Source organism: Cryptomeria japonica, chromosome 3 (assembly GCF_030272615.1).
Source record: "Cryptomeria japonica chromosome 3, Sugi_1.0, whole genome shotgun sequence".
Classification (NCBI taxonomy): Eukaryota; Viridiplantae; Streptophyta; class Pinopsida; order Cupressales; family Cupressaceae; genus Cryptomeria; species Cryptomeria japonica.
This window is the reverse complement of record NC_081407.1, coordinates 644848802-644869435: the sequence shown is the minus strand read 5'-3', so window position 1 is coordinate 644869435 and position 20634 is coordinate 644848802. Positions and strand designations below refer to the sequence as shown.

Genomic DNA, 20634 nt, shown 5'->3' with positions numbered 1-20634 from the left:
ATTGACACTCATTGGATTCATATGTTATTGATGGCAACAAGATTCTATTGAAGGCATATACTGACATTTGGAGGCATACATTCATGCATAGATTCAATTTGGATCCTTGAATTGATGTTTAGTTCTATTCATGCATTCAAATCTATACGTGAAATCATCAAAACTAACATTATTATTCATGATTATTGAAATGGGGTATGCACACATTTTTGATAAATTATGTGATAGTACATTTATAGTAATATTTTTTTGAGACAATATTTGTGTATCATATGATTGCTTGCAATGAATATCACACTTATATTTTTGTTTTTATGAGGGATCAATTTCATAACATATGTTGAAACTCCTCTCTCATTAAAATATTATTCTAAATTATTTTAAATTGTATGTTAGGGTGGTGTATAATTTGAAACATAAACCCCTTCAATTTCTTCTAAGAAAAAGCATATTTAGGAGTTAGAAAGAACTAAAAAAATATCAAAAAAATAAATGCAATTGAATATAGATATATTAGTATTGTACTCTAATTATATGTTCGCTTTTTGTTTTTAAACTTGATCTATATTATTGAATTAGTCCACTCCACGACCTCACAAGTCAATGAATTTATCATAAAGTGTTTGTAAACATCACCAATTAATTCTTATGAATCAGCTATTACAATATCAAAGAAAATATCTTTTAGACATAAGATTTAAATTAATTTGGATTCATAATTGAATGTTTAGTTTTGTAGATAAATTCAAATTTGCACTTGCAGTCATCTAAACTACCTCTTTTTAACAAAGAAAAATAATTTCTCATTAACTATCACGATATTACCTTCTTGAAATCTATAATTAAATACCTAAATAAATAACTACATTTAAATGATTAAATTGTCAAATAAATCACTATAAAAATTACAAATAATTATATTTTTATAACAAAATAATTAACTTACCAGAAAGTAAGTGAACTTGCTAAATAAGTTACATGAACTTTTCAAATAAGTCACTATGAAACCTAAGAAAGCCCTTCTATTCCCTTCCAGGATTAATTTAACTCGACTCTGGTTAGATAAAAAAAAATGTAATATTTCTGAAGGTAGTCCTCCTTATTCCTTCAAGGGTAGAGATATAAACATCTATGCGCCCCCCCCAAAAAAATTGATGGTATTCTATGCCCAAAAAATGACAAATACGGTGATACGGTCATCAAATTTACAACTGAAAGTCCCCTATCATGCAGAATCCACTCTGGCCACAACCCAGCTGGTAGCATTTTTGAGGTCCGAGAAAGAATATTAAGAATGTTGAGGTCTACAGCTGTGTGACTCGATCTCAAAAGATTTTGTGGGTCATGTCACACAGTCCTCGTACATCCGAATCGAGGGCAACAACTGTTTTCCCTCAACGAATTAGCTTTAGATCATGTTATTCATCCATTTGCTAATGAAAGAATCATCTGCAAAAGTGTTTGAGGTCCACAATCATGACAGTCACATCATCCTTGCTTCCTCTGCTGACGGCAACATCCACAAGCTTTCTGCATGCCCTCAATGAACGCTCACAAAACCCTTCCGCGCTTCTCAATTTCTCTACACACAAAGCCCTTGATGTGTCCACAGCCTCTTGATTGCTAATCTGAACAAGAAACCCCAAAAAATGCAGAAAATTAGTTAATCGCCAATTGAAGAGAAGATTGAAATAACAGCAATCGATTTCGTAAGCAAATGGGTATGAAAGATACCTTGTCCCACAAGCCATCGGATGCCAATATGAGAAACTCACAGTCAGGCGTAATGGTGAGCTTCTTCATTTCTGGTTCCGCTGATATCAACTCTTTCATGTTTATATCACCTATGCTTCTTGATACTGCAAGCAGTCCCTGTACTCTCCATACACCATTATGACAGTCTACGTATCCACCCTGCAAATTCATTTAGAGACATAAGTTCAAATTCTAATTACAAGGCCCAAAAGGGAAGATCTAACAAACCAGGTCAGGTATGTAATAGTTTTAGTACTTACCAGATCTTCTATCCTTTGGCGCTCATCTTCCCTTTCCACTCTGTGGTCACATGTGAGGGCTTCAGCATTCCCATCTCTGCTTAACACTGCGCGGCAATCTCCTGCGTTGGCGACCACCATGAGATCTCCTGTGATCAGGGCCGTCACGCAGCATGCCCCACTGTTTATATTCTGAACAGTAAGAGAAGAAAACATTTTATAAGTTCCATTGTAAACAAATATGAAGCAACCTTCAAGTTGTACTTCAAAATTCACACATGAGATGTTCATTCAACCTTCAAATTGTACTTCTATATGTTCATTCAACCTTCAAATTGTGCTTCAAAATTTCGTTCATTATATGTTCACTCAACCTTCAAATTGTGCTTCAAAATTTCGTTCATTATATGTTCATTCAACCTTCAAATTGGACTTCAAAATTTCATTCATTAGATGTTCATTCAATTATTAGGTTTTCATTCAGTACAGCTTGAGCTTGTTACAAAATACTAGCAGAATTGGTGTTTTGAATTTCATACCTGCTTGGAAAAGGCTTCGTCTGTGGTCAGGTAGCCTGTTCTAACCACGTCTTCCATGTGACAGTCGCCTTTCCCGTTTTCAGTGACTGCATCTGCAATGTTTTGGCCGAGTCTCTCTGCTGCAAAATCCGCAGCCTTGCGGCCGCCATGCCCATCAAACACACCGAAGAAAGCCTGAAAAGACACAATCTTGAATATGTTATTTAATATAAAAAGCATATAGGTCACCAGTGGGGACATTATTTTAAGGAAGAAAACTCTCATGGGGTCATGACATAAGATTGATGTAACAGTTATTATAAGACGTGTCTCAGATAAATTTAAAAAAATAATAAAATATTGTTCTTTGGATTCGATTGTGTTAGATGTTTTTTATCAACATTGCGATCCATCCTCGATGGTAAATTAATCTAAAATATTGATGAGAAGTCAAACACAATAAAATCCAGAAATGACAATGAAAATTTGATGTTATTAACCATTAAAATATTTACTGACCTTCCTGGAATCCCCAGAAATGTTAATGATTGCCTTGTAAGCGTCTTCCATAACTTCTCTGCGACCCTTTTTGCAGGCAACAGAGTAGTTACAACCTTGAAAACACGTTTCCTTCTGCAACTCCTCAGCCAAGTTAGCTCTGTGAAAACATGGCGTTAAAGACATGGGCAAGTGAGGAATTTCAAGCGTCGGAGGACGCCGCCTCTTTGAGGCTAATGGAGGCCGATTCAATTTCAACCCATTTCCTTCAATAAATCCACCGGTAGCGTTAACCTTCGAGTCATCACATCCCACTTTATCTTCATGAATTTTAACAGAGGATTCTGTATTAAAATATGCTGAAGGCCCTGAAAGATCGTTTCCCTGTACAAAACCATGACAATTCTGATTTAAACCAGTCAAATTGGGTCTTCGGGGAGAAACCAATTGAAATTGGTCGATGGGTATTGTATTAGCGGGTCCCAGACACTCCTGAAAGTGCACAGAGCTATTTCTAATCTTCGATCCAGGAGAAAAAGTTTTCAGTTTTCCATAAGGAGAAGCAGAATTCAAAGGAGACGCCAATGGCTGTGAGCTTTCAGAACAGATCTCAACGCTCAAATCTTGAAACGAGCGTCTTCTGACAGAATTGGGAGAATAAGAAGTCGAAACTCCAACGGGAGACAATGAAGCCGCCTCAACGGCTGCACTTAACGCCATCTTCAATTTGCTGTAAGTTTTGCACGTCCGGATGAACACAAAACACATCGAAATTCCCTGAAAAAGTCGATAAAACAATCTCACGAGCCTTTCGAGATTCATTATTCGAGGCACACGGCAAACAGGTTTATTTATAGCCTCTCAGATTTCCTCACACGGGTATCTCGTTGCCCCCCCTGCAAACCAAGAAACAAATTCCAGGTGTCTCGTTGAAATTCCCCAAATTTTAACGTGGACTAGACAGAACCTGTAAAAAAACGAATTCCTAAACAAAAAATTGGGAATATAAATATAAATACCAGTGAAACAAAACAAGCCAAGATCATTACTGCGATAGAAGACAGGCAAAGTTTGGGGACTATAAATACACAAAGAGCAGACTTAATCTCGAAGCAAGCTCATGATGACCCGCCATCTATGACGTTGAATAGGGTCGGCTATGTGACTGGTGGAATAAATGGTACAATAAATGCGCCGCGTGCCAGCAGATAGTTTTTAATAGATTTCTCTAAGTTTCCAAGAAGGAGGAGTAAACCGCGTGGGCACTGTGTTTCTGACTTACCACGAAACTTCCCCACACCAAAGAAAATGGACCATATGTTAACCGCAATCTCTATCATCTTGATTTTTGTATGCCCAGATGACCGTGCCGTGGCATTCGGGGCAGTCCCACTACTTTCTACTGGTGGTTGACCAATTTCAACTGGTCGCTTGACTCCATACTTATCTTTCAAGCTTTTCTCTCCACTTTATTGTATTGTGCTAAATCCTAACACTTTTTACACCAGAGAAGAATCTATCCCTGGTCAGCCTTTCATTTCCAAGATAAGATTTTTTTTCCCTTCTCTTTATTAAAATAAGATTTTTTTCTCTTTCTTGGTAGATGAGATGTAAAATTGTCACAAAGTTTATCAAAGAATTGTTGAAACAAAGAATCTATTAAAAGTAAAAGTAATAACTTTCAGTTTCTTAAAAGTAAAGTAAAGAAAAGAATAGTCATGAATCCAGATTGGAACAATTTGACAAGATGAACGAAGAATCTATTTAAAGCAAAACACAATTTTCAAATAAGATTTTTTTCTCTTTCTTGGTAGATGAGATGTAAAATTGTCACAAAGTTTATCAAAGAATAGTCATGAATCCAGATTGGAATAATTTGACAAGATGAACGAAGAATCTATTTTAAGCAAAACACCATTTTTAAATTTTTAATAATAAAAATAATAGAGAATTCAAATTTAGAATAGTTTGATAAAATGAAGGAAAATAGTTTTTAATTAAAATGTAATTTTCAATTTCTTAACAATCAAGAATTGTTGAAAACCCAAATTTCTAACAACTAACCTCCCATTGCAAACACTCGAGAACAACCAGATCCTCACTACTGTGAACACCTTTCTTAATTATAAGATATTCTCTTTCTTTATAGGTCAGATGTAAAGTTGCTCAGAGTTGTTTCACAAAGATTAAGGAAGAATCTACTTTAAGTAGAGTTGCTATGAATTATTGTATGCAATGGAGAAAGGTTGTAATCTTGGTCGGCAAAGGATTATTTGTGAATCTAACTCACAAGTGGTGGTAAATATGTTGAATGAGCAGTGATTGGATGGTGGGAATTGGCATTTAGCTATGGTTATTCGCCAAAGTCTAAGATTGAGTCATCTTTAGAATTTGTTACCTTTTCTCATATTCCTAGAGAGTGTAATAGAGTAGCGAATTGTCTAATCAAATGGACTTCTAATTGTATGCAAGGATGGAATATTGCTGATACGAGACATTATTTGTTTCATTTGTCAGGGCAATTAGTTGAGGATGATAGAAATGTGTAATTTTTGGTTCTTTGTTAGGCTTCTTGCCATTGTTACTTTGCAAATCTCATTTGTGTTTAATAAATTTGTACCCTTTTTATGAAAAGAAAGCAATAAAAAAAAATCAAGAACTTAAATTTCAAACAATTAACAAGATTAATAAGAAAATTATTTTAAATAAAATATGATTTTAATTTCCTAACAATAAAAAAATATTCAAAATCCCAAATTGAAAAATACTCAAACGAAAAACCGGATCCTCACAAGTGTGAACACCTTAAGCCTCTAACTTTCTAGGGGTTTGAATTTTTGTGTCATACCATGTTGTCCTGGTTTCTGAACATGTGAGTTTACATCAGTGGTACCCAAGTTATTTGAACCAATACATAGCGTTAATGTAACATATATGTCAGATTATTGAACTGGTCTTCAAAGCGTGTGGAATATGGATCTTGCAGACAAGGAATTGATGAATTTTAGGTAGTTTTGGTTACGTGAGCATTTGTGAAAGTGAAAAGTTTGGAAACTTAGTCAAATATAGTGACTTCTGAAAGAACGGCTAGCTTGAGTTGTAAGACCTTCATTAGAGATCTTCCACTGCAAGACTTCTTTCTTTCTTTCTTGCTGCACGTTTTCGTCGAAGCCCTATGGTCCATCAACTCAACAAAGTATTCACACAGATTCCATGAAATTGTTAGTTACAAGACTTACGACCACTATAAGGAGTTTGACTGTACAAAACACATTGCATAAACTAGGAAAAGGACTAGTATTAATAAAAAAGGATAGTAAATTTAGTATCTCGAAAGAAAATTAAACTTAGATTAGATTAATATTAAAAATATATATTAAGACTTGACTCAGCAATAATTTTTGAATAATAAATTAAAGAAATAATCTTAATAAGTTGAATAAACAATAGGTATCTTTACCATTGTAAAAATGAAAAATATATTTTCACATTTTTCTTTCTTTTTTCATCACTTTTTGTGGGTGTTTTTCTTTGCAATTTTAGTACGTCATTATTTTAATTTGACACGTTTGTTACCCTTCAACATTGTATATCACTTACAAATACCATCTTACCTTAGTTTGGAATACTTTTTTCTTTGCCCTGATTAAAAAAAGAACCTAAGCCCTTCGCCTCTAGGTTGCATGTGTAGCCTTGAGAATTCAATTTTTATTCTAGTCGTAGTCCAACTTAGCATAATCTTATCATTCACTAACTTATGTGTCATTTTTAAAAAATATGTGTGTCTTGGACTTGTATGAAAGAAGATCAACCCTTGGTCATTTCATTCATCCAAAATCACTCACTACAATCATTATCATGTATTGAAATATTTAAAATCACTCAAAAACATTAATAACCCTATCCTTATCACTTAAACTTGGTTCGGGCAGGAGAGGGTGGTGGACCATTAGGGACTCGGAGGGCAAAGTGGTGCCGGCCTATGTGGCTTATCTCGGTACTCAAACATCCAGCACGGCTGAGATGATGGTAGCTTTTAATGGCATCTCAATTGCCAAAAATAAACAAAGAAGGTTAATCATAGAAGGGGATTCCAAGAACGTGATCATGATGTTACAAGGCTCAGAAAAACCAAGTTGGTAGGTGGTGGATATAATTTCAAAATGTCAAGGTGTCATTGCCACATTAGACCATGTGGTATTTCAACACATTCTCAAAGAGGGTAATATGATAGCGGACAAATTAGCCAACCTACATCCCTTCTCCAAGGGGATTAAAGATTGCACAAATCCACATCAATTACATGTTGATATACGTGCCATGATTAACGAAGATAATAAAATCTATGAACCCTAAGATTTAAAAATTGACTTTTTTCTTTACATATTATGTCCACGATGTACTTCTATCATATCTTGAAGTGGACTTATGTTTCTAAAGGAAGGGAAAGTTACATTTCTAATATTGCCCCTATTTGTACTTTTACCAATCCTGGTTTCTATAATCTAGTCTTGGCCCTTGTATCTAGTTTTACTATAGTAATTGTGGGAGGAGGTTTAATACAAATGGAGCCTAATAGTTGTGAGAAATTTAAAGAGAATAATGCACTCTGGGAAAAAAATTGGTGGAGGGTAATCTTGCTAACTATATGGAAGGTATGAAGGACTTTGATCCTTTGATTTTGGATTAATTTGCCCAATCCTTGGAGAATGCTCATGTTCAAGTGGGAATGGTGAAGTTTATTGTGTTAGTGGAGACTATTGTTGTTGTCACTAGGTTGGTTGTGGAAGGCATGTCCTTCCCAAAAATCCTAAAGGTGACTACATGGAGGAATTCAAAAGATTTTTAGTTTTGGGGGAGAAGGTGAGCTGTCTCCAAATTAGTTTCAAAAGGGATGGTGTACCTGGTATCTAGAAGGAGGGGGTGCTACTCTTGATGAATTTTATCACCCTAGATGGGCACTTTAAGCAATTTCACTCCCAATTGTTCTCAATGGTCAATCACTTACTAGGTATGGTATTAAGATGAAATTTTCCTTTTGTATTTTCTCTTCCTTTTCGTAGTCTATGGTAGTGGCCAAGTCTAAGAGTACACTCCCCTTGCACCAAGGTCACATTTTGCACCTTTACGATTTCCATCTCGGTTTAACCCTAACTGGTGGCCCTGCCATAAACCCTTATAGCCTAGGCAGTTGTGTTTAGTTACCAGTCAATCCAATTGATGCTAAAGCTTCCCCTAAATCCCTTATGATTCCCACTCGGGATAACCCTTCTCAATCTACTAAATCAAAAATCCCTCTAGGTCCCCTTATTGATGAATGCTCTGTTAAAAAGTTGGTTATTATTGACTTGAAGGTTTGGAGGAGACAACTTCATCATGGTTCATTGGGTCTTATTGGACCCCTGATAACTCGATGAGAAATGTTGTTACCCCTCCCTCCCCCCCTAATCCATTTAATTCTTCTCCTCAGATTGCTTTGATCAAGGAGGAATTTCCCCTCTTTTTGGCTAAAGTGAATAAACTCTATGAGGGGTTCAATAAGCACAAACCTGCTATTCGCTAGATTTTAGGATAATTTGAGGTGATAAATAGAAAATTAATAGACTTGAAGCTCTAGATGAAGCAGACGTCAGAGCCTCGATTTGGGTTGCAAATGACAAAGAATAAGGGGTTTGGATGGAAATGGGAAAATTTATTGCTATGTTTGAAAAGTGGGAAGCACTGAATAAATCTGTGAAGGAGATCAATGAGAATGTTAGCCATAGTAATAACACGTAAGATTTGGTGAAGGTGGTGGTGGTCGTACATGTAATCGGGACTCCATGAAGAGAAAAAATGGAGAGTATATTTGCACAAAACATGGAGATGACCAAGAAGAATTGCATTTCTCTTTGAGCCATTCAAGATGAAATTATGGGGAGGTTTACTAAGAAGAGGAGACATTTGGAGTCCTCTACTACTTTGGGGCTTGGTGCATTTGTGTGTAAGGTGAAAGTTATGACAAACTCCTCGGCTATCTCCTCAAGGAAAGGTTCGAATAGAAATATCTCCTTATTGGAAAATGCAAAGAAATATGCTAGGATTGTTAGGATAGCCGGTGAACAAATGAGAGGGGGGGAGTGAATTAGTTGTTAGCAGATTATAACATTTAATCCACTTAATAACTTTTAACCAGATTAAGTACCGATAAAGCAGAAACAGATATTAGTAAGCAATTAAACTTAACAATGAAATAGATACTCAACACAATGCAATCATACCACATAACACCATGATTTGTACGTGAAAAACTCGGAAAGGGAAAAACCACGGTGGGAAGCCTACCCACTATCAGATGATACTTCTGTAGAAAGCATGTGATACAATGAGGCACGTGCACATGTAGGAAGACACTCTACCTAGAGCGTACTGTTCATTACAAAAGAGTCTCTCTGACTATAGAGAGGAAACAACCATCTCAAGATAAATGGACAACAATCCAGAATAATGAACTGCTAGAGATAGCATCTACCATGCCTGATTATAATCCTAATTAAGCTCAATACCGAAGGCCTTTGACCTCTTCCTTAATCCCGATTTGATCACCTATTATCGACCCAATCATCTACCTGAATTATATTACAATATTCACACATTACATTTCATACCATTGATCTACAATGAGATCTTACATCATTTTATATGAATTTTATATGAACCCTAAGGCCTAATCCAATTAGGTCAGCCACCTAAAAGATATTATAATAAGATCATTACATAAATCCATATTAAGGGTCAGTGCAAGAAGATGAGTCCACTTTTTGGCCAAAAAGTGGAAGTGTTTTCCCTGATTTTCAGATTTTGTCTCATTTGAGCTTAAATTTTGAAACACTTAGAGATTGAATCTTGGAAAAAGTCAGTAATATAAAAGATAGCTCTCTGAGTGTACTTTCCAAATATATAATTTATTTTAATACCCACATAATAAAAATTAACTTTTTAAATGGAGTTCTGAAAACTATGTTTTAAAAATGCCTATTTCAGGACCATACCATGTATGTGTACGACCCACACTTTTTGACACAATTAAAATTATTTTCTCAAACCGTTTTGGGAAATGGTTTGTAACACACTGAAGATTGATGAGCATATTTTTCTATATTTGTTTTTCTAATATTTTTTTTTTCATTAATTTTTTAATGGCCATAATTATCGTTTTAAAAATTTGACGTGTACAACCCACATAATTTGATGTAAACTTAACATTTTTTGATTTTTTTTTTTTTTAAATACAAAAGAATTTTGTGTAGATTGATGACATAATTTTTTTTCCAAAATTCTTTAAAATAAAAAAGTTATTAAATTAACAAAATTAGTTAATATTTCAAATTTATGGACCCGAATTAGTATAAATTAAATGAAAAATAGTTAAAATAATCAATTTTTAAATAAATTTACATATTTAGAATCTAGACAGTATAATCTAAAATGGGTTTTAATTTCGTATAAAAATTCTCTGATTAGAGGCGCGTAAACTATTTCTGAAGTTCATATTTGTGCTTTCATTCATGGAGATTTGAATTTGCAGGTCCATGTCTTAGGTGTGGCCATCCCAGGCCTAATCCCGAGCCAAGTGGCGGGTTGTGGAATCAACTTCCACAAAACGGGCCCTCGTTTTCAAACAAGGGCGGCTTGCGGAAAAAAAAAGAAAAATGCCATTTAGAAACGAGGGCCCACTTTTAAACAAAACAGGGGCCCGTTTTTAAAAACGGGCGCCCATTTCTAAAAAATGGGCCCCTGTTTTGTTTAAAAGCAGGCCCTCGTTTTAGAACAAAACGGGGGCCCGTTTTTTTTTGCTTCGGACCCCCGTTACCTTTCAGCTCGGGAGCCCGAAGCATAAACGAGCCCCCATTTTTTGAAAACGGGCCCCCGTTTATAAGAGCGCCTTTTCCAACGCGCGGACTTCTGCAAATTTGTGACTCATTACCTTGCATTTGCCCTTAAAATGATATGCCATGTCGGCTTAAGACCAAAACAACAATAAAAAATCTATAAATCATCCCGAAACATCCTAGTAACATGTAGAGTACACGTTAACATGATACCAGTCCATAACCTAGATAGGCACCAGACCTATTTTGGGTCCACCACTCCAAAGCAATGTCTTCAAGCAGTTGAAGCATGATCAAAAAACATCTTCAACATCCTGAAATCCATTTAGAAGTTGCACCAACACCACTTATGCATCATGTCATGATTCCTCAGTGAAAGCTCTGCCGATAAAACCTTCAACCAATGTCGGTAAGGGTTTACAAGAATGTATGATAGCATTAGATTACCAAGTCAATAACAACTGACCAAAACATGTCCCAAGAGCATGGAACACATAAAATCAAACATACTCCCTTGATCCAAACATGTTGGAAGTGTCCAACAGATAGTCTCTTTTGTCGGTAACACTAGATCTTCTACCGGTAACCAAAACCTGTCTATCGGTAACCATCCATAACAACTAGTATTGACATCAATGACAAAACATCAATGCAACACATAATCAATTTATCCATAATGCCAACAATCTCCCCCTTTGGCATTGATGGAAACACTAGATGTGAAAAACATCTAAGTACCATGAAATGCTAAACAAGTCTCCCCCTGTGGAAGACAACCAACGATCTCTTGAATATCAGTAACTCTCCCTATTTGAATGATATCTCTATAAATTTCTGAATCAATATCTCTCCCTAATTTATACAACTCCTTTTTTATTTTTCATATCAATATCTCTCCCCCTTTGACATCAATGTCAGAAATCTGACAAAAATATCAAAGCAATAATGTAATCCTCTGAATCACAAAGCTGACTACACCCCCTGAGTAGTAGCACCACTCATCAGTGTCAAAATGAATAATATCTCTAATAATGCATGTCGGACTTATGACAAACTGCATCAATCAAGTCTCTGTCGGAGGGGCAGAAACCCCTAACCTGTCTCTTAAATACTATATGATTCCTTAGACATCGGTTTAGTGAATATATTTGCAATTTTATCTTTAGTGTTCATATAAACCAATTTGACTTCCTTTCCTTCTACCTTGTCCTTCAGAAAGTTATACTTTATTGATATATGCTTAGTCTTAGAGTGAAATATCAGATTCTTGGATATGTCAATAGCTGCAGAGTTATCACAATAAATAACTACTGATTCACTACAATTTACCCTGATATCCTTCAACATTTGCTTCATCCACAAGACTTGCGTGCAATTAGTTGCTGCTGCAACATACTCAGGTTCTGCAATAGATAAAAACATGCATGACTATTTTTTGTTGATCCATGAAATCAGTTTCTTTCCAAGAATGAAAGCTCCACCAAAAGTGCTCTTCCTGTCATCAGTATCTCCTACCCAATCTGAGTCAGTATATGCATATAAAGTGAAATCATCAATTTTAGAATACCATAAGCCATATTTTGCTGTTCTTTGCAAATACCAGCATATCCTCTTTACTGTACATTCGTGATTTTCTTTAGGATTACATTGATATCTTGAAATAATACTTATTGCATTCATAATATCTGGTCTAGTCTGAGTTAGATATAACAGACCACCAATCATAGATTTATACCTTATCGGATTTACCGGTGTAGAAGTATCCTTGATAGATAATTTCTCACTTGTCACCATAAGAGTACTTACCGGTTTGGAATTATCCATACCAAACTTCTTCAACAATTCCCTTAGATACTTAGTTTGACAGATAAAAATGCCTTTGTCAATTTGATTAATCGACAAACCTAAGAAAAATTTCATCTCACCAATCATGGACATTTCAAATTCATTCTTCATATTGTTAGCAAATTCCATGCATAATTTATCTTCTCCTCCAAAAATGATATCATCAACAAATACTTCAATAATAAGAATATCATCTTTAGTAATTTTATAATACAAATTACCGTTAGCACTTCCTTTAGTAAAACCAAGCCTAAAAAGATATTTATCCAACCTTGCATACCAAGCTCTAGGAGCTTGTTTCAAACCATATAAAGCTTTCTTCAATCTGCAAACCATATGTTTATCACGTGTCAGTGAAAATCCATCAGGCTGCTCAATGTATACTTCTTCCTCAAGTTCACCATTGAAAAATGCACATTTAACATCCATTTGATAAACCTTATAATTCTTATAAGCTGCATAGGCAAGAATTAGTCTAACAGCTTCAATTCTAGCTACAAGTGCAAATTTATCTCCATATTCAGTTCCTTCCATTTGAGAATATCCTTTTCAAACCAATCTAGCCTTGTTACTTACAACTTGACCATCCTCATTCAGTTTATTTCTAAAAACCCATTGAGTTCCAAGAACATTCTTATTTATAGGCCGGGGAACTAAAATCCAAGTTTCATTCTTCTCTATCTGATCTAATTCATCTTGCATACCCTTTAACCAATGTTTATCCTTACAAGCTTCAATAACAGTTGCCGGTTTAACTTGAGAAATAAGACATACCTCTTCATTAGCTAGTCTCCTTCTAGTCATAACTCCCTTGTTCCTATCTCCAATTATTTGATCTTCAGAATGATTTAATCTTACATACCTTGGTGTCTTCTGAACTTCAGGTTCACTACACTGATCATTAGTCATAGTTGAATTTTCTGATTGTGTGGGTGTAACTGTCTCAACTTCTTGTATTGGTTGAGGCATTATCGGTTCAATTATGATCATTTCCACTGTTGGTTCCCTGTCATATGATATAGAATGATTTTTGTATTGCTCATCTAGTTTCACATTATCACTCTCCACAATTTTCTGCAATCTTTTGTTATAACATCTATATGCTTTGCTTTGAATTGAGTAACCAAGAAATATCCCTTCATCACATCTAGGATCAAACTTTCCAATTGAATCATCTCTTTTGATATAGAATTTACTTCCAAAAATTCTGAAATACTTAACAATAGGTGTATGTCCAAACCATAGTTCATAAGGGGTCTTACTGGTTTCACCTTTGATGTGAATGTTGTTGAATGTGTAGACTGTTGTACTCAGTGCTTCTCTCTAGTAGATATGAGGCAATTTGGCTCCCATCATCATAGATCTTGTTGCATCCAAAATGGTTTTGTTCTTTCTTTCCACTAGTCCATTCTGTCGAGGAGTCCTAGGTGTAGATAGATGTCTTCTGATTCCATTTGTCTCACAATAACTGTTAAATTCATGAGAAGTGAACTCACCTCCTTGATCTAATTTTAGACATTTGACTTTCAATATAGTTTCAGTTTCAACCTTTGCTTTAAAGATCTTGAATTTCTCAAAAGCTTCAGACTTCACCCTTAGAAAAGTCAGCCACATTATTCTAGAATAGTCATCAATAATCAACATGAAATACCTATCACTTTGAAAGCTTCTAGTCCTTGTTGGACCACATAAGTCAATGTGAATCAAATCAAGTGCATCATTAAATTTATCATGTATGCTCTCAAAATAAATTCTAACTTTCTTTCCCAATTGACATTCCTTACATACCGAATTATGAGGCTTCATAATCTCAGGTATATCTCTAACTGCCTTAGTTGAACTAATCTTAACAATTCAATCAAAATTAACATGACACAACCACTTATGCCATAACCAACTCTCATCAATATGAGCAATCAAACATGTCTTATTACCAATGTTCAAGTGAAAGATATTACCTCCAGTCTGAGTATTGGTTGCAATCTCCAAACTAGTCTTGTTAATGATTTTGCATTTTCTATCTTTAAACTAAAATTGAAAACCCTTGTCTACCAATTGATCAACACTCAAAAGATTATGCTTTAAACCTTCTACATAATAGACATAATTAGTATTATGCTTGTCATCCAAAGAAATAATACCTCTACCTTTGATCATACATGCTTTGTCATCTCCAAATCTGACTTGACATCCATTGTATTCTTGCAGGGACAGAAATTTCCCTTTATCTCTAGTCATATGATGTGAGCATCCACTATCAATTGCCTATTCATCCTTATCTTCACCTTTTGCTGCCACGGCCTTTTCTTCAATCTTGATACCTAGTTCTGGTTCATCTTCCTTTAAAGCATAGAACACCCATTCCTTTCCATTGTCGGATCCACTAGGAGAGTCTTCTGTTGGTTCATCCCCAGAGTCATCAATTACTCTTTCCTCATCTACTACGTAGCATTGTTTACTTTTCTTGAATCTATATTTGTTCTAGTTAGGCTTAAATTATTTCTTAACTCTTTCCTCAAACCTTGCATTCCTTTCAGAACATCTAGATGCAAAATGACCAATCTTATTACATGCAAAATATTTAAAACATGCTTTTCCTTCATACTTACTTCCTGTCAGTCCTTTAGGTACTCTTCTAGCAAATAAGACTTCAAGTTTCTCGAGTTCTTCATCTTCTTTACTCATGTCTTCCAATTCTTTTGCATATAGGACTTTCCAATCACTTTTGTTGATAGATGATGATGATGATGATGATGCATGAAAAGTAGGTTCAGACTTTATAGCTCCAGAAGATCCAAATTCTTCAAGCTCAAAAGTAGATAATTTCCCAATCAGAATGTCTCTTTTAATTGAAGTGTTTTCCATTGTTCTCAACGCATTAATTGCAGTTGCCTTCATCTTGTAAGCAGGTGGAAGGGCTCTCAAGACTTTGGAAACTATTTCATCTTCACTCAAAAATCCTCCACAACATTGAATTCCCATAACAATCTCATTTACTTTTTCCATAAGAACAACAATTCTTTCATTATCTTCCATTTTCAATTATTCATATCTTACTCGGCAACCATCAAGTTTAGCAATTTTGACATTACGGTCACCTTCATTTAGAGTTTTCAATTTGTCCCACATAACCTTTTCCGATGATTTATCAGTCAATCCCATGATCTATTGATCAGTAAGTGCACATAAGAGGGCTTCTCTAGCTCTACAATCATTTTCAATATTCTTATCCAAGTCTACAGGAGCAGGATTGCCAGATGCCAGATCATTAGGTGTGTATCCTTTCTTAGTGATCTCCCAAATATCCTTGCCAAGACATCTAAGATGAGCCTCCATTCGAATCTTCCATATCCCATAATTTGTTCCATCAAGCATAGGGATTTGTCTTCTGAAAATAGTTGCTAGTGGATTAGAAGTGTTAGCTACCATAAAATCTACCTCAAACGGTTAAGCTTTTGCAAAAGAGGACCAAAGCTCTGATACCAATTGTTAGGATAATTGTTGAACAACTGAGAGTAGGGGGGTGAATCAGTTGTTAACAGATTATAACATTTAATCCACTTAATAACCTTTAACCAGATTAAGTACCGGTAAAACAGAAATAGATGCTGGTAAGCAATTAAACTTAACAATGAAATAGATAATCAACACAATGCAATTATACCACATATCACCATGATTTGTACATGGAAAACCCAAAAAGGGAAAAACCACGGTGGGAAGCCTACCCACAGTCAGATGATACTTCTGCAGAAAGTATGTGATACAATGAGGGGCCTACACATGTAGGAAGGTACACTACCTAGAGTGTACTACTCATTACAAAAGAATCTCACTGACTACAAAGAGGCAACAACCATCTCAAGATAAATGGACAACAATCCAGAATAATGAACTGCCAGAGATAGCATCTACCATGCCTGATTACAGTCTCAGTTAAGCTCAATATTGGAGGCCTTTGACCTCTTTCTTAATCCCAATTTGATCACCTATGATCGACCTAATCCTCTGCCTGAATGATATTACAATATTCGCACATTACATTTCATACCATTGATCTACAATGAGATCTTACATCATTACATAAATCCATATTACAATGACATGTCATGTCGGCTTAAGACCAAAAGAACAATAACAAATCCATAAATCATCCCGAAACATCCCGATATTGTGTAGAGTACATGTTAACATGATACTGGTCCATAACCTAGATAGGCACCAGACCTATTCTAGGTCCACCACTCCAAAGCAATGTCTTCAAGCATTTGAAGCATGATCAAATAACATCTTCAGCATCTTGAAATTCATTTAGAAGCCGCACCAACACCACTTATGCATCCTGTCATGATTCCTTAGTGAAAGCTCTACCGATAAAACCTTAAACCAATGTCGGTAAGGGTTTACAAGAATGTATGATAGCATTCGATTACCAAGTCAATACCAACTGACCAAAACATGTCCCAAGAGCATGTAACACATAAAATCAAATATACTCTATTGATCCAAACATGTCAGAAGTTTCCAACAGATAGTCTCTTCTGCCAGTAACACTAGATCTTCTACCGGTAACCAAAACCTGCCTGCCGATAACCATCCATAATAGCTAGTGTTGACATCAATGACAAAACATCAATGCAACACATAATCAGTTCATCCATAATTCCAACAAGGATAGGAATATGGTATTCTCCCCCACTAAGTAAGTCATTGGTTCATGCTTTTAGTGGGGGAGTGTCCTATTTTATTTTTTTCTAGTTTGTTGGTTCTGGTCATTCTATTTTTTAGGTTTTGTTAGTGGTAATTGAATCTTGTTGGGTTTTGTCCCCTTTTAGTAGTAGGCTTTATGTCTTGGGTCCTCATTCCTCATGAGCCCTTGGTTTTTGTCACTCATTAGTTGCAGTTATGTAAAGGTTCGAGCCTATCGCATTTTAATATATTAAAAACCCTATTTTTATCAGTTTTCATAATTATATTAGTTTTTATCATTAAAAATATCAAACCCTAATTATTTCATTCAATCTACTACTCAATAATTTATTTTAACTTAATCCATTTAATAAGTCTCAAGCATAGATTAGGTTAATCTCACATAATTTATTTAAAGGTTGTTGGGTGGAGATAGTTGTAGGTTTGCTTCCTGAAGGCATACTTTGCGATGGGATGTCTTTGTCCCTCTGAAAAAATAAATAAGCAATGTGAGAGAGTATTTAAATGTAGGTCAAGAAGGATCTATAATCCATTAAAATTATTTTGAGTGCAAGCTTCAGTGCAAAAACTCACATCCATGATGATCAGATATATAGTGCATTCTTCACTCCCATTGTGTAAATTTTTGGCTTACAGGAAGAAGGATTTAGTATTGGAAATGATTTGGTGGTGGATTACAATTGGTTAGTAGTGGATAGTGCAATATTGGAAATTGATGTGGGTGTTCTCATTGGTTCACTAGCTACATACCTAGAACCCAAGGCTCAAGAGAAGGAGGAACTAGCAAAATTAGTGTGGGCTCCATTCAGAGCTAGTGTTAGCAATAAATATTTATCAGTCATCAACATCATCATGAGATAAAACTCATCTTTCCACCTAAGAAATAATGCTCAGAGAATCCTTGATTTGGGTATGGGAATGATGTTCTTCTACCATCATTTTACATAATATGGAGGATCTCCTTTGGTATATTTATGGTTAGGATTGTAATGTGTCCTCCATGTTGAGAAATTTTGTATGTATCCTCATAAAGAGGAACCAACTATGCAACATTTTCATTAATATAGGGAGCTACCCTCATAATGGTAGTGCTTGCCGAAAAAAAATTGACGTCTCAAGAATATATTATCATTGTACTATGTCAATGCAAACTACTGATACAACTATTGCATATGTTGTTTTATATCAAACAACTTATTACAAAATTATTGACTTGATCAACATGGCTTGATTGCAATCAATGAAATCTCAATATTCTACCTTTCCATAGGAATCCCAATGGTCTTATCAATACCACCAAAAATTTTATTTTTTGTTAAACACATATTTGAATAACTTTTATCACTACCAAAACCAAATTTGTTAGAGGTCAAGGCTACCATTTATTAATAAAGACTACATTGAGGTCTAGTGAGCTATATAAATCTTAGATGAATACTACCCATGTGGCCTTAAACTTACATAAACTTCAAGAACAAACCATTTCATATTTCATTTTTTGGGCATTTGAACAAACTAGTTTTAAGTTATTAGATAAGTTGTGGCTAAAAGGTTGTGATCAGTGTGTGTGCAAGATCATGCAGGCCCAAAAACTGGCAGTGGGGAAAACAATGTGTTTTAAACTATTCCAAACACACCAAATTTCACTTTGAATTTTTGTATGGGTCAGGAAAAAATCCATTTCCTGACATCATTGTTGTGGTGTCATGTTTTCCAAACTGGATATCCAATTTGTTTAGCCTAAAAAACATACTTTAGTAAAATGGGCATAACTTTTGCCTTCCTTATTTAAATTTTTATTTTTTATAGGCCTTTGAAAGGTGATTCAGATACCTATCAAATGTATAAGGTTATTTTATTAGAGTATATACCAAAAGAAATTATAATCATTTGACACTAATCCTTCATTTAAAAAATTTTAAATACTCATAAATTTTGCATACAGAGTCTTTTTTTTTTATGTTCCCAAAAGACTTAAAAAGCATATAAAAAGTAGTAAATAATGAAAAAATTAAATTTTACGTACTAATGAGTCTACATAAATCATCATATAATGTTACCTTTTTGTCTTTGATCTTATGGACAACTTTGTCGAAGTTGACCTAGGAGAAAATGTCCTCTTATACCTCTTTGTCCTTCTCTCTACTTACTTAGGTATATCTCACTATCTTCCCCTCCCCTTCTATCTCCCTTTCAAATCCATCAAGATCTCCCTTTCCCTTACTCTAATTCTATGTATATCTTTCATCTATCTCTTCCTTCTCTACTTATCTCATCCCATCTAGATCTTTCCCAAGTTATATCTATCTCTACATAAATCTCCCTTTTCTATTCCTATCCCTCCCTCTACCACTATATCCATGTCACTCCTTATTTATATATCTTCATGATAATATCTCTTCTCTCTATTTATCTCCCCAATCTACCTTCCTCTATATCACCTCCTTTATCTCCCACTCTTGTCCCCTCTATCTCTATCTATATAGAGATATATCTTCATGTAAATATATGTCTCATTATCTACGAATCTCTCTTATTCACTCCATCACTCACTCCATTTCTCCTACTATTTCTATCACTTTCTATCCATATCTATCTCTACCTCCATCTTCACATCTTTGTGTCTTTCCCTATCCATTTCTCTTTCTATATCTCCCTCTATCAATATATCTCTTTCTTTATACATGATTAATCTATCTCTCCCTCTCTTCCTCTATTGCCCTCTCTATGTATCTCTCCCTTTTTAGTGTCTTTCTCTCTTTATTTACTCCCTCTCTATATATATCTAGCTCTCTCTCCCTTCATCCTTCTCTATACCCCCTTTATATCTCTCTACATCTCCCTCTTTCTCTCTCCCTCTTTATCTATCCCTATCTATAATCTCTATTTTTTGGTGTGTGCAACCTGATCATGGGGGTCCAAAAAGAAAAAAAAATGGTTTTAAACTTTACCGAACACACTAAATTATACTTTGACTTTTTGTATGGGTCAAACAAAATTTGAATCTGGTTTGTTAATACCAAACTAAATAGGTAACAAATATCTGTATCCTGGTACCATTGTTGCGATGTCATTTCTTCCAAAATGGATATTTGTTTTTTTAAGCCTAAAAATATACATTAGTAAAATGGGCATAACTTTTACATTTCTTATCATTTTTTAAATTTTTTACAAGCATTTAAAAGGTGATTCAAAGAC

The 20634-nt window shown here is 34.9% G+C and overlaps 1 protein-coding gene across 2 annotated transcripts; it reads right to left on the bottom strand.

The window, feature by feature from the left end:
- Positions 1-901: 901 nt before the first annotated feature.
- On the bottom strand, positions 902-4135 carry LOC131027799 (probable protein phosphatase 2C 2). 2 transcript variants are annotated; one of them, XM_057957887.2, is made up of 6 exons: positions 4030-4135; positions 3032-3906; positions 2534-2707; positions 2016-2186; positions 1735-1914; positions 902-1628 (listed from the first exon to the last, which is right to left on the bottom strand). In XM_057957887.2, the coding sequence occupies exons 2-6, from the start codon at positions 3830-3832 to the stop codon at positions 1446-1448; spliced, it is 1509 nt and encodes a 502-aa protein (XP_057813870.1). In that variant the 5' UTR covers positions 3833-3906; positions 4030-4135; the 3' UTR covers positions 902-1445. The 2 variants fall into 2 exon arrangements, with proteins under 2 accessions (XP_057813870.1, XP_057813869.1); XM_057957886.2 differs by having other exon boundaries at positions 3032-4135.
- Between the last annotated feature and the right edge of the window lie 16499 nt (positions 4136-20634).